Below are 14,717 nucleotides of genomic sequence, written 5' to 3' on the forward strand. Positions count from 1 at the left end.
TTGACATATTTTGTTTCACGGTTTATTTCATAGCCATATTTATTTATGCATTTACTTACCTATTTATTTAATTTTGAATCAAATCGGCGTTCCATAAAAAGGAGGGTGTGGCACATCACATGGCCCATAACAGTTTTCTGGCCAACCAGCATTATCGAATGCGATTGCCAAAGGTTATATTGGCCAGAGCTCTAATGCTGGAATCCTTGATTGAGTAAGCATCCTCATTTTACACAAAACAACACGTTAATTAAATCTCACAATTGTGTACGAAGTTGTCTTCATGTGTCTCATTTTAATCCTTATCTTCCTTAATCTTTAAAGCACTTCAGAGACCTGCCCTCCACAAAGTAAGGACGACCAGCCTTCCGAAAAAGACTTTTCTAGCTTCATCACCACATTCCCAGTTTCCACAGAAGGCCAGCCACCAGGAAAAAGGAAGAGGGTCGCTGCAGGGTTCCCAGAATCCTCCCAGTATCTCCAGAGACGGGAACATCTGCTGTGTAAGTACTCCAATCCATAATCCATAACAGTGATTACCAAATCAATACATTACTTACACATGGCAATTTATTTAGTGTGATAAATGACTAGCATGATTGATTTTATTTTATTATTTCTGTCAGCAAAATACATCCATCAGAAACCATCAGTCAGGAAATTGCATATTGCAATTACTAACAATGCATGTACATGTATGTAAATAGTTGTTAATTGCATTCATTTTTAAAAAGGTTGTGCATTATTATTTTTGAAATGCTTTATTGAAAATTACACATGCACACTTATGTTAATAGTCGCATACATTTTCTACTCCTATATTTCTTTCTTGATTTTATTTTGTTGTGAATAATTGCTTTTGAAAATTCAATTTAAAATGACCTCAGCTTGAGCAGGTGAGTAGGTCTTACCTGTACACCAGGCCCAGCTGAACACAAAAAAACAACAAGGGCAATAAACACATGTTCACTCTCACTGAGAACATGTCAGCTCAAAAGGGTCAATTAGGCCCCCAGACTCTCAGCTCACATTGCCCTGACACACTTCCAGGAGGGAAGGGAAAATACTTGTAGAGGCTTATGTCGATAGTTTTGTGGTCTCTTTTTGATGCAGTTGTGTTTTATAGGTGAGACTCAACAATACCAAATGAACTTCAGTTCATTTTACTTTCTGGCAGGGTCACAGACAGAGGTCAAATCTAGCACAGAGGCCCCTACCTGAAAAAGACTACCAACGTGATATCATAAACAGTCTAGGAATTTGTACATTAAAGATCCTGTAAAGTGGACCTGAAAACTAAGGGTGCTTTCACACCTATTAATCCGTTTGCTTGGTCCGAATCAGTGGATGAGTTGCTACTTTGTTGCATTTTTCATTAGTTCCGGATAGTGTTCACACGGTCCTGTTTTAAGCGAACCAACGTGTGTAAAAAAACAATGACGTTTGTAAAAAAAACAATGACATACTGTCGTACAGGTTGTTAATCTATTGGACAGAAAATGTGTGAGGGAAAATCACTTGTCACGAACAACAATGGAGCAACAGTAGCGTATTGCGATTGCAATACTATCTTTAATTGTTATGATTTGGTGTTGCACGACCAAGTTTTTTGGGTTGCTCGTTGGTCTTTTACTCAGGATTATATCCAGGTTATCAAACCATGGGAATTATTTTTTTGACGAGCTACCACTTTTGCCATTGAACATCACGCACTTTTAGCTGTCTACGTTTTTTATTTTTGAACCAACATTGGTCCACCGTGCAACAATGACCCTTTATTTCAGTATATCACTAAATAATTGTAATTCCTCACTCTTATGTGTCTCCACAGGTATCTCTGCAATATGATCATCAGCCCATATTTGCCGAAGAGCCTTCACTTCATCATTCCTCCACGTTTTCCCTAAACTAATTTCGCTGTTAATGAGTGGCACGGCTGTCTCCGCCAAGTGTAAATTCCTTTTTCAACCCACAATGCACTACATTTTGGTTTGCTTCCTGGAATAGATCAATATTAAGTCCGATTACGTTCAGACCTAAAGCGAACTGAACCATGGTTCACTTGGAACCGGACCGAGTCCCGTCTTTTTAGGGGGACCATGGTTCGGTTGTTTGGTCCGCACCAGAGTTCGAATGCGTGTTCTCACCTCTCCAAACGAACCGGACTTTCAGAGAAAACGAACCATGGTCTGATTGAAACGGACCAAACATGTCAGGTGTGAAAGCACCCTAATTATAAGTTTGCCACACCACAGAATAATGTGTTATTAACTACCCATCCAAATTCGAATGAAAAAATAACACCGACAAGTATGTTAAATTAGGCTTTGAAATCGTGAAAAATCAGCAGTCTTCTCTGCTTGAGACTGGGGGGCGTGTCGCCTGAAGGAGCTGAATCTCCGCCCCTCGCTGCCTACCTCCGACCCAGATAATGGACGCTACGTCAAGCCGAACAAAACCGAATAGAATTACAATTTATTTGTTCAATGAGTGAAACATACATGCATATAAATGAAATGTTCCCCTGAGCTGTTACAGTAAAAATGGACACCAGACAGCAAGCTCTCCAACTAGGCTACTTTTAACACATTAGCTATCATTCTACACCGAGTAGCCTAATATCAATTTAGCGGTTTTCACCAACTCATACCAGATACCTCTGCTATTCATTCGAATTTGGATGGGTAGTCAATAACACATTCTTTGGTGTGGCGAACTTAAAACTCGTTTTCAGGTCCACTTTACAGGATCTTTAAATATGTATTGTAGCTTTCATTTAGAGTCCACCAAACTTGTCACTTGATAAGAATTGAAAGACAATGCGCTTTTGAAGAGAAGTGGGTGGCTCTTAAAAGAGCCTTTGGGGAACGTGAAACAAAGGTTTAGTCTTTACTTGGCCTTAACGGCCTTCTCGGTCTTCTTGGGGAGAAGAACCGCCTGGATGTTGGGCAGCACTCCACCCTGAGCGATCGTAACGCCACCGAGAAGTTTGTTGAGTTCCTCGTCGTTGCGGACGGCCAGCTGCAGGTGACGGGGGATGATACGGGTCTTCTTGTTGTCACGAGCCGCGTTGCCGGCCAACTCCAGGATCTCAGCGGTGAGGTACTCCAGCACGGCGGCCAGGTAGACGGGTGCGCCAGCTCCCACACGCTGCGCATAGTTGCCCTTGCGGAGAAGCCTGTGAACACGACCCACGGGGAACTGGAGCCCGGCGCGGGATGACCTGGTCTTGGCCTTAGCCCTGGCTTTGCCTCCGGTTTTGCCTCTTCCGCTCATCTTCGCGATATTTCTGTTCAAACGAGTAGTGAAAAGCGTCTGTCGGAGTACAGACTTTATAGGCTAGCTGGTGGTAAACGCTTTCATTGGTCACAATGTCGGTTGGGTCTTGATCCAATCGTAGGTGGTGACAAACTCGGGGGTGGAGCCATTCTCTCTCCTGCAGAAGGCGCGTTTGGTCGCCTTGTCTCCCTCCCCTCCTCACTTCACTTTGTTCATCCAGTCGCTCCTCCTTTAAGGCGCCAATCACATACATTAATGTGGCATGGATGGATGAATGAATGCAAAGTCCACTATACATTCGTCAATCGTGGAGTGACAACAGTTTCATATATCCACATACATATTTATCAGAGCTATAGGCCTAGAATTATCCAGTTGGTGATAGTGGTTTTAAATTGGATTTGCACCCTTAATATTCCAGGCAACTATTTGCAAGTTGCTAATAGCAGAAGCACCATTTATATGCAGCTCTACAGTTCCACGAAGCCCTTTCACCAATGAAAGTCTCATGCAACGTATATTTCTCAAATTAGCTAGCTGTATCATGTTCTTCATTTGTCATGGTTTTCTCGCTAGATTATCCCAAATGGGAAGTGCCATTGCAACTAGTCCATTTGCTTTTTTGTATCTTATTTATCATCGATTTAGCTAATGTCTGAGACTAAGATAATTTAAGGTGCAACAGAAGTGGGTTCCAAAGACTCCAAGTTAACTAAGCATTATGAAAGACCATCATGCATGTGTAAGTGTTTGGTAGCCTACACGAGCAAACAACATGGTCATCATGCACATTTCAGGACAGGTGGGTGGCTCTTAAAAGAGCCTTTTTTTGTAATACGGACAGACGCGGACTAAGGTTTACTTCTTCTTAGGCGCTGGTTTCTTTGCCTTGGCTGCCTTGGGCTTGGCTGCTTTGGGCTTGGCTGCCTTTTTGGGACTCTTGGCCACTGTTTTCTTGGGTGTTGCGGTCTTCTTCACCTTCTTGGGGCTCTTGGTTGCCTTCTTGGCTGCCGCGGTCTTCTTAGCCTTCTTGGGTGACTTCTTGACAGCTGCGGGCTTCTTCGCAGCGACCTTCTTGGGCTTTTTGGCAACAACGGGTTTCTTGGCGACTGCCTTTTTGACTTTCGGAGCGGCGACCTTCTTAACGGGCTTCTTTGCCTTGGCCTCCGCCTCCTTGTTAATCTTAAAAGAGCCCGAAGCGCCCGTCCCTTTGGTCTGGACCAAGGTTCCTTTGGTGACGAGGCTCTTCACTGCGATCTTGACGCGGGAGTTGTTCTTCTCTACGTCGTAGCCGTCGGCCGCCAGGGCTTTCTTGACCGCTGCCAGGGACACGCCGCTTCTCTCCTTGGAAGCGGACACCGCCTTGACGATCAACTCGCCGACGCTGGGTCCAGCCTTCTTGGGCTTGGCTGCCGCCTTCTTCTTGGGTGCCTTTGCAGGAGCGGGAGCTGGAGCGACTTCTGCCATGTCTAAACACTCGTGGGACGTGTGCGATTTGAATGTGCGAGGCTGCTGTTTAGCGCTGCGGCGATCAGAGCGCTGACTTTAAATACAACATGAGAACTGTATAGACTCAACCCTCAACCCAGTTTCTCTCCGTTGCTGCTCTCCGTTGGCACTTGTGTTTTCTCCCGGTGAACAACGGGCTAAAAAATCCCTGTTGGAATTGAGCTGCGGTCTGGAAGTAAATCGGGCAGCAAGCAGCCTTTTCAACGTTCAAAATAAAACGGTATGTGGACCGGAGGCACTCTATGTTTTGTTGTGGCCGGCTCAAATCATCGCCGTTGTCCTCGCGGAGGGAGCTCTGCGCACCGTGTTGTTTGTGCCATTTGCCCCCAATAGTATTTAAAACGGCCGTCGTGGAAAACGAAAAAACGTTTTCCAGTGAGCCAAATAATCTGTCGAGAAACGTAACTGTTTTAGAATACGCAGCTGGGGTACCAGGGGCTTAAAACTGGTCTATTTTGGGAGATACAAAACACAGTGTGGGGCTGTGGACCGGAGGTTGAAGTCTGGGAAATCTTGGTCTCCCTATTGCTCTCCCTCCCCTAGTTTTTCATCTCCAAGGACACAATCCTTACTGTAAATCTTGCAGTAGCCTACTGTAAGACTTGTTACTTGTTACTGTGAGACTTACTGTATCCTAGAGCGTGACTGTATTCCGTGGATGGTGTGTGTGTGTGTCTGGTCTCTACATGCTCAGTATGAGCCGGACTCGTCAGATCCAGTACATGTTAATATCCATGCTGTTGGTGATGGGGAATGTATGAGTCATAAGGACTTTTCATTTATTTCATTAGGCTGGACAAGTGGTTGTATTTAGTTCCTAATAGCCTGTTTGTGTGATGGGCTGTTTAGGAAATGATTCAGACTGTCCTCACACATACACACACACGTTCACACACACATCCATACGACTGAAAACTCACATCCACATTATGTGAAATCCTCGCACACACTTTGAAACACATTCACATGTGAAATGTTCACACACTCATTCATACTACTGAAAATGTACATACACACATCTTGAATTTGATCGAGTGCAACGTTTTTTTTGCTGTTGCTTAATTTTTTGGCAAGACATAATACCCTAAATACCCTGCCCTAAAATGCACCCCCATGTAATTTATGTTCTGTATATCCCAGTATCAAATAATTCTTACTGTACATTGAGGGGACTAGTATGAGTAAGCAGAGTAAGTTTCATGCATGTGGCACTTTCCTAGTCAACAGAGATGGGAAGTAACAAAGTACAAATACTTTCTTACTGTAGATTTTTCTAGTATCAGTACTTACAGTTTTTGTTCAAATGCTTAGACACAAATTCCTTACTTTTCACACAATTTCATAAACCTGACACTCAAACTCCAGAACTACACCTCAAATCTTCAAAACCATATGCACATTTTGGGCCTTTGACTCAGTTTTCAATTTCATAAAACACTTTTTGCAAAACACAACACACAACTCTCCACGTAACACACACAATTCTAACAGGAAGCATCTTGATTTCCTTTTTCAAATACAACCAATCAAAATGCCACAATAATTCATCAGTGCCTTAAACAGGCTCTGCTTACTCTAACTCCTCACATGTGCAAACACTCATTGCTTTACTCAACACCAACCAATCATGGCTTTAGAATAGGCCTATACATAGCCTAATTTGAGTTGATTTACAGTGGTGGGTATGATGTGAACCTTTACTGTAGAAAAGATAACAGGTATTTAACAATATACTGTAATATGCACATGTTCTAATGTACACATAATAGCTGTTTCAGCACAACACACGGTATACTTTATACACAAACATATATTTTAGCACCCATGCATCCATTGACTGCAGTGCACTGCATGATTGGTCACAGTCTGGTGGATTACTGTATCATACCGTGCAACAGTACAGTGACTGTAAGAAGACATTCTGACAATATTGTAGAAAATATAGTATATATTACTGTATTCTTCAGTTCATGGCAGACACACCATTATTTAATCACCTTTTTCAAAATTAGATTTGGTTGCTGTCCTACTACAATCTTTCTTTTGTACTGTGTAATACTGTATTCACAACCACAAATGCAATAGTAAAACAATTTAGTTTAGTTTCAATCTTGCTTTTGTGTTTACCATTTTTGTATCTTGTACAGAAATGTACAAAGGAGCTCATGAAAGAAGAACTTTAGGTTTTGAATAACTGTTTGTATATGATATATCCAAAAATTTAATATAATCGCAAAAGTGTTTGCAACATGAGACAAATGTGTGCTTTTGAGACGTGTTTGTGATATTTTGAATGCAGTGCTTCATTTTGCAAGAGAAGCGAGGCATTTTGCATTTTGTGTGTGCAGTTGTTGGATTTGTGTGTTAAGTTTTGAAAAAAATAGGACAAGTAAAAAATTTTTTTTAAGCATTTGAAAAAAGTACTTGATCTGAATCAGAATAGGTTTTTATTGCCATGTAAGTTAACACAAACACAGAATTTACCATGGCAGGAAGGTGCATACAATGAACATATTGATCTTTTTTTTTTTATATTTAAAAAAAAAAGTAGAAAAAGCATAATGTATAAATAACAATTTAAAAGTCTAATACTAAAGAGCTAAACATGTCCTAAAGAGCTAAATAATATACTAGAGCTAAACAATATATATTTTATATAAAATAGATATAAATATAAAATATGAAATGAGTCGCGTCCCTCTCCATTCGCGCCACACAGGACGCTGAAGTCTCGCGCCCGATGACATTGCAGCCACGAGATTCTACACAGCTGCCGTCGGTACATGATTACTAATTAAAAAAACTGCCATTTTATGCACTTATTGAATATTTACATATGTTGAAAGAATGATCTATGATAAGCAAATGTATCGATCATTATGTGATTAACCTGGGCTACAAAGGCATACTGCAAAGACAATTGTTATTGAGGAATCGTGATGTTACTATTGCACCGTCCTTAAATTATTGAAACACTGTACTGTATTTGTTTAGTTTGCAGAATAACTTGTCTGTTCACGGCAGTCAATAGTTGTTTCACATACCATGCAGCAATATAGAAACATTCAAACAAGTGCGATGGACTAACTCAATTGTAGAGACCAGTGGGTGGCTCTTGGTGATTTGAACCTGACACATCTCGGTCAAACGCGCTCCCCCTATCCGGCTAATAGAACCCATTTATAGATCCCAAGCAGCCTATTAACAGTTGAAGTCTGAATAATGAACCGCTTTACAATAAATACCATTGGCTCAAATGCGTCAGATACAGCGTGACCACCGGAACACTGCGGACGATATTATGCTACTCAAGGTGTTCATTATGCCTTTATACAGTACTCTAAAGGTACAAATCATTTCACAGCCAGAAAGATCACAATTTTTAAACACCCGAAATATGGAAATAAAGTCTCTAATCTGTAACACGTGGGTGGCCCTTAAAAGAGCCTTTGTGTTGAACCTCGGTTAATGGACTTGTGGATGTTTTAACCGCCGAAGCCGTACAGAGTACGTCCCTGACGTTTCAGAGCGTAAACCACGTCCATGGCGGTCACGGTCTTTCTTTTGGCGTGTTCTGTGTAAGTCACAGCATCACGGATGACGTTCTCCAGGAACACCTTCAGCACACCGCGTGTCTCTTCGTAGATCAAGCCTGAAATACGCTTCACACCACCGCGTCGAGCCAGGCGGCGGATGGCGGGCTTGGTAATGCCCTGGATGTTATCACGGAGAACCTTGCGATGACGCTTGGCGCCTCCTTTGCCGAGTCCTTTACCTCCTTTGCCTCTTCCTGACATTGTTCTACAAGTCTGTAGTTATCACCGATGAGAATAGTTAAGCTTGCCCAGAGACAGCGTATTTATGTTGTGTAAGCGGACGTGAAGGAGGCCATTCCCTTATTTGGAGGGCGTTGCAATGGGAGGGAACTTCAGTCAGAGAGGGAAAATATGTATATTTTACGTTTCATTCATTTAGCAGATCTAATCAGACATATTTGTACATATAATTATATATTTTACATCCGTTAAGCACCAAGCTTGAAACACTTCAGAGATAGCTAAGACAAGCTCACGATTGTGCATTTGAACGATGTCTGGCGTTTTCAGCCTTCTTTCTTCATCCACCCCTTCATCCTTGGACCCTGTTTGTCCACTTAAGGGGAGGTACTACAGGTGAATAGGAAAAAAAGAAATCCTGTTCTTCTATCAGAATGAACCTTTACCACATGAATCTACCCAAAAATATAAGATATTTTCGTATTGCGACTGTTAAAATATGTTCATTATGTCCTCAGTTGTATGTAATGTAATGCTGTACTAGGCTACTCATGGACTATATCCGAAGGACTTTATCCAAGCATAAAAAAAGACTAATCTTCTGGATTTAGGACTTCTTCAAGCCAGGAGAGTTTATTAATCTCGATGCAAGTTGAGTGTAGGCTATGTGGATGTTTGTGTAGTGTACATGTTTCTGGTTCCACACTGTAAGGTTGGGTGTCACCCTGCCCCCCACCTCTCATATGCTAAAATTTGAGTTGCTGGACAGTTTTTCTTCTTGATGGGTCTCACACCTCCTACAGGGCTGTATTGGCAGTGACCCGAATGATCAAACCCCTTTGTCACTGGTCACTAGGTCGGACATTCATCTGGGACAGTCGTTCATTTGCACCAGAGGGACTGTAATGTTAAATAACAATCACACCTTCCTGCACACACCACTGGAGGAGTGCTCTCAACAGTTGAAGACGAAAGTGAACTGAGGATGACTGAAATGATCATTAAAAGTTTTGTTCATGTAAATACAGTTCTAACATGACTTAATGTCATGTTACATGTTTCTTATTTTATGCATCACATTCTAGTAATATGTTTAGTGTTGTGAAACATATTTACAGGATTTACAGTTTGTGCATGCAGAAGTCCAAACATGTGTTTACATATTCGTCTTCCAAAAGCGTCACATTCGGTCTACTGCAGCCCTGAGTAAACTGACAATGGTCCAATTTGAATGTGTATGCGTGAGGCAATCTTTCTTTCATATAGTCGGTGTCCCAATTTTAGTATGCAGGTTGGGTGTATATCCCTACAAGACGAAGCTATACCAGTCACTTCGACGAGCTCCGGTGCGTTAAGTGCCTAATTATTGTGATTACCTTCGTTAATGATTGAAGGTATTTTCTGAATTGATTTGTTTCATTATTATCATGTAGTAATTATCTTACTATTTAGATAATACACTTTAATTTAGCATTTTAAATGATACTGGTTCACCTTAGCCTATCTCTCACTCACACTAACGAGTCAAACTCCCATCAGATCAAATTGTTTTCCAGTCGGGGTCCCATCAGAGTCCCATCAGAGTCCACCATCTACCGTTAGTTTTCTGTGATTTCATTAAAGAACTTGGATTGGGTCCTGCAGTGGGAAGATATGGGGCCCCGGAGGTAAAATGGATGATACAAATAAAACACTGTTTCATGGATTATTGTTTTAATAAATCCACAAATTAACAGCGCCCACAGATTCTTCAAGTTGCCATGAAACAAACTGCTAATGGCAATTATTATTTGGCTCTCTATATAGGATAATATATTGATCCTTGCTTCTTCGATCTCAGTAGACTTTTTGTTATTATGGTAATCAGGTATTGTTTCAGTTACAGTTTGACTTTTTGGCTTTGTGAGTTTGATAATGCAGATCCCACATTTGTATTGTTCAGATGTTTGATTGCTGTAGCAGGGACTATATACTGTAGGCCCCTATGTGTATATTTGATGGTGTCATTATGGGGAGCCTCTCTGTCATAATATATGCTGAATCCATCTTTAAACCTCTGGTACATGTGGTTCCAGAAGAGTCAGTATTCCTCACCATATTCCTTCATAACCTTGAATCCCTCCAGATCCAGGAGAAGCAGGAGCGCCGGAGGCTGGACAAGGAGAAGAGAGACCGGGCTGAGGCCAAGTTGGAGGCTGAAAGGAAAAACTAGGACCCATGGGGCCGGGGAGGGTGCGGTGCACCCCTCAGAGACACCCAAGGGAACCTCATTAGTATGTTGTAGCATGTTTCCCTCACATTCAAGCATTTCTGGGAGAAGGTGGATTACAGTAGCTGTAACCTCCATAACCTCAGGGGCGCAACTACCCAATGTCAGAGGGGAATGCAGCAACGATTTTGCCACCCCCCCAAAAAAACACCCTCCCAAAACAAATAAATAAATAAGTGTGCCGGACATTGGTCAACAGAACTTCAAACCGTACTGGACATTTAGTGTTGTTTGCTAACTAATATAACTCCTACCTGATGTCATCACTGGTCTCATCTCTATTTGATGCCATCGCCGACCTCATGTCTGTCTCATTCACTCCTTGCCTGTGTTCTTCTCCACTAAGACATATTGTCAAACAAACATTAAGTAATAGATTTTCCATATTAGCTTTTCCATATTAATAATATGAAGAAATGAATCTGTTGGTATCAAGTGGCTCCCCCTACACTTCCATCTAATGTTAGACCTACCTGTTGCCCTCCTCTGTCTTTTCTGATCCACCATCCTCACACCTGAATGAAATGAACTCACTGTTAAATATAGCAGCCTAAATTCAATTCTTAAATCAGCCTAGTGATGGCATCAGATAAGAGAACTATTATGCAGTAAGGTTGTGCTGCTGTTGAAATTACATTCACATTTTGGATTTTAAAAAGTACAAATATGGAGAGCCACTTAGCACAGACCTTTACAGAGAGAGAGATGTGACCCTGTAATTACAGCTTACGTGTCACCCAAAATATGTAACTATAGCCTGTATGTCTGACAGCACAGCTAACATGAACATGAACAGCTAATGGTACAACAAAATCTATTAATGATTCCATGGTAAACCAGAGTTATTGCTTAAGTTATGTTTTCCAGCTTCTTGTCATTTATTGTTGGAATGCTGCTTCAGCAGTTTCATGCTATGACTGCTATGACTTTTCAGCTTTCTACTTCTTATGTTTGAATTAATATAAATTAGTAGCGAAGGGGGGCGGGGGCGCCGTAAACCCCGGGCCCCGCCCCCTTGGGCCCCGCGATCTATGATTGTTTTTTTCTTTTTCATAATTTCTCTTTGGCAACAAAACTTTGAATATGGCCATGGTAGACAATTTTACAAAATATAGTTTTTCAATATAGTTGTGTGCAATCTCTTCGCAAATATATCAGATTCCTTATTTAGGTGAGATTATTATTGTGGCGCAGTGTTCCTGGGCTATGAACAAGGATTATCGTGATCATCAGGTGGTTTTAGTGTCTCATTCATTCCTGTTACTCCATCAAGCATGGGGATTAACTAAAAGACCATTTTACTAAATATATATACATTTTCAATTTGTTTACGTGACGTAGAGACGTAGTAGACGTACAGTAGGATAAACGTTGACTAAACTTTCGCAGTTTGAGCATCGCTTTGCTGATTTCAGGAGAATGGCTGAGAAATTTGCTGTGATGAACCCGAAACATTTTTGTCACCCTGATGCTGCTCGGAGAGCGCTTGCGGAGTTCTATTCTGAATATCTGTCTAAGGCCGATGATGTGGTTGATGAATTTGTTACACTTCGTAGTAGGCTACCGTGAGCTGAGCATGGAAAAACATGAACTAAACACGCACAGCATCCTACCATTTCTCATTGAAAACGACATGGACCGTGCTTTCCCCAACCTTGCTTTTCTTTATCGCATTTAGGTAGGCCTACTTGACAATTCCGATAAGCAGTGCTAAGGCAGAGAGGACTTTCAGCCGTCTGAAATTGATAAATAATGTGTTTGTGTTTTGACCTGTGTGTAGGCTATGAGTTTGCTGGTTTTGAGAGATGCACAATACATGTCAGTTCGGAAAAGAAAATGATTACAGTCTAGTGGAATTTTAGTTCAATCGTAGCATGCCTGTAGGTGGTCAACTGCAGTGCGCGTCACGCGTGTGTGTGTTGCATACTAGTTTTTTATCTTCATGGGGGCTTGGTTTCGCGTGTAGCTTGCCCAAATTGTTGCTGAAAGAATTGTTATATAGGCCTATGTTTGCTTATTATTAGTTGCCACTGTTAGGATGACTATAGGCTACTGTCTTTAACTTCATTTTGGGGGGCTTATGACCTCTTATTGTTGAATTTGAATATAGTGTATTTGGTAAATGGACAGATCATTAAACCCATGTTATGCATGGATTTGTGTAGGCCTACTGTGTGTGAAAGATTCTAATGAATGCTGAATGCGAGGCTAGTGGCCTAGGCCTACATTTTGTTTGCACATTAGGGGCTATGATGACTGAACACATTTATTATATGTGCTGTTCACAATAGAGGTTGCCATTGGTTACTTTTTATTGTTAGATTTTATTGCACTGCAAAATGTTAATAACAGGGTGGCCCCCAATCAGTTTCCGCCCCCCCTGAGACACAACCCTTGCTCCGCCCCTGATATAAATCAATATTCATAATACTTTTAACATAGTTTTCCAATTGAGTTTTTTTTCTAATCCTCTCAAACTTCTTAAAACTTCAACTTCCAAATCCTTCTTCTTCCTCAATATTTCAGCTAGAGCCAACATTTAAACTTTAAAATGTTGACAAAACCCTAAACTATTTAAAAAAAACAATCAGCTTTTTGATATCTATTCAACTTTTTTCAATATCACTGATTATGTTTCATTACTTTTTCAAGCCGTTTCTGAGATTTACATGGGTGTGTATGTGAAAGCCTAGAGTGCAGACTGGAACGCTTAGAGTGGAGGGGAGCTTCGAAAACTTCTTCAAAAAATATTTCTAGTTTGCCAGCATTGCCACAATTTTCACTCTTCGTGCTTCATTTTTGGATCAATAGATAGCTAATTTTGTGCTGGTCGTAGACAGTTGTCTGTGGAATCCAATAGACGTACACATTTGTTCAGAGCCCCACGAAAGCGAGACAAAGTCCAACTCTCGCCCCATAAGGACCAATGCAAATCTGGTGACAAATTCGTCAGAGAAAGCAAAAAGAACAAGATTTTGAAACTGCCGGTAGAGTCGTATTTCTGACCGCACAGACATCTAAAGGACATCTCTGGTTCATCTCGGACATCTCCGGCAGAGTCTTGGGTCTCGGAAAATATCCTTATTTTTGGGATTGAACGTATAGTTTTGCGTCTAGGTTAACTTGTTTGCACCTTTCGAGCCCATAGACAATGTGTCATTACGTCTGCTTTCTCTCAAAACGAGTCTGCTCCTCGCTTTGACTACGGCTAAGCGAGTGAGCGACTTGTGCGCTTTGTCAACAGCGCGGATTGTTTGATCATCACGTGTGATCGAACAAGAGCAGTGTTGCGTCCTAACCCGGCTTTTATCCCCAAGGTGATTAGCCGAGCGTTCAGGGCACAAAGCTGCGAACTGAGAGCTTTTTTCCCACCTCCGCACAGCGGAGAGGAGGAAAGACGCTTACATAGCCTGTGCCCAGTGCGCGCTCTCTCGCGCTATCTGGACTGCACAGCAAGCATCAGATCTTCTCCCCAGTTACTGATCTGCTACGGTGGGTCGAGGGCTGGCTTGCCACTCTCCAAACAGAGACTTTCTCACTGGCTCTGCGAGGCTATTGGTCTCGCGTACGAGTCTATGAGATGTCCCGTGCCACCTGGCATTCGGGCTCATTCCACTCAGGGGTGTAGGAGTGGAGGAGATTTGTGAAGCAGCGTCTTGGTCGTCGCCTTCACCATTTGTGCGATATTATCTATTGGACTTTTCCTCCTCATCTTTTGCGCATTCTGTCCTCAGCATGGCTGGTGGATCAGGTGCAGCGAGATGACAACTCGCGAGGTTCTTGTGGGCCCTAGATGCGAGTTGGTCGTTGGTTTTATCGCCAAGTGTGGGACAGTCAGACATTCTCAGTTGAGATGTCTATACTGTATGTGTTCTGTTGCCCCT

The 14,717-nt window shown here is 41.9% G+C and overlaps 3 protein-coding genes across 3 annotated transcripts; all 3 read right to left on the minus strand.

Moving 5' to 3' along the window:
• Positions 1-2,838: 2,838 nt before the first annotated feature.
• LOC134021945 (histone H2A) lies at positions 2,839-3,296 on the minus strand. Its single transcript, XM_062463072.1, has one exon. The coding sequence runs from the start codon at positions 3,274-3,276 to the stop codon at positions 2,890-2,892; it is 387 nt and encodes a 128-aa protein (XP_062319056.1). The 5' UTR covers positions 3,277-3,296; the 3' UTR covers positions 2,839-2,889.
• A 584-nt stretch (positions 3,297-3,880) lies between these two features.
• LOC134021935 (histone H1-like) lies at positions 3,881-4,765 on the minus strand. The gene has a single exon (XM_062463061.1). The coding sequence runs from the start codon at positions 4,744-4,746 to the stop codon at positions 4,138-4,140; it is 609 nt and encodes a 202-aa protein (XP_062319045.1). The 5' UTR covers positions 4,747-4,765; the 3' UTR covers positions 3,881-4,137.
• Positions 4,766-7,212: 2,447 nt separating this feature from the next.
• Positions 7,213-8,597, minus strand: LOC134021955 (histone H4). Its single transcript, XM_062463082.1, has one exon. It carries the CDS (start codon positions 8,583-8,585, stop codon positions 8,274-8,276), a length of 312 nt encoding a protein of 103 aa, XP_062319066.1. The 5' UTR covers positions 8,586-8,597; the 3' UTR covers positions 7,213-8,273.
• Positions 8,598-14,717: the final 6,120 nt, after the last annotated feature.

The sequence above is a fragment of the Osmerus eperlanus genome, chromosome 6, assembly GCF_963692335.1.
Source record: "Osmerus eperlanus chromosome 6, fOsmEpe2.1, whole genome shotgun sequence".
Taxonomy (NCBI): domain Eukaryota; kingdom Metazoa; phylum Chordata; class Actinopteri; order Osmeriformes; family Osmeridae; genus Osmerus; species Osmerus eperlanus.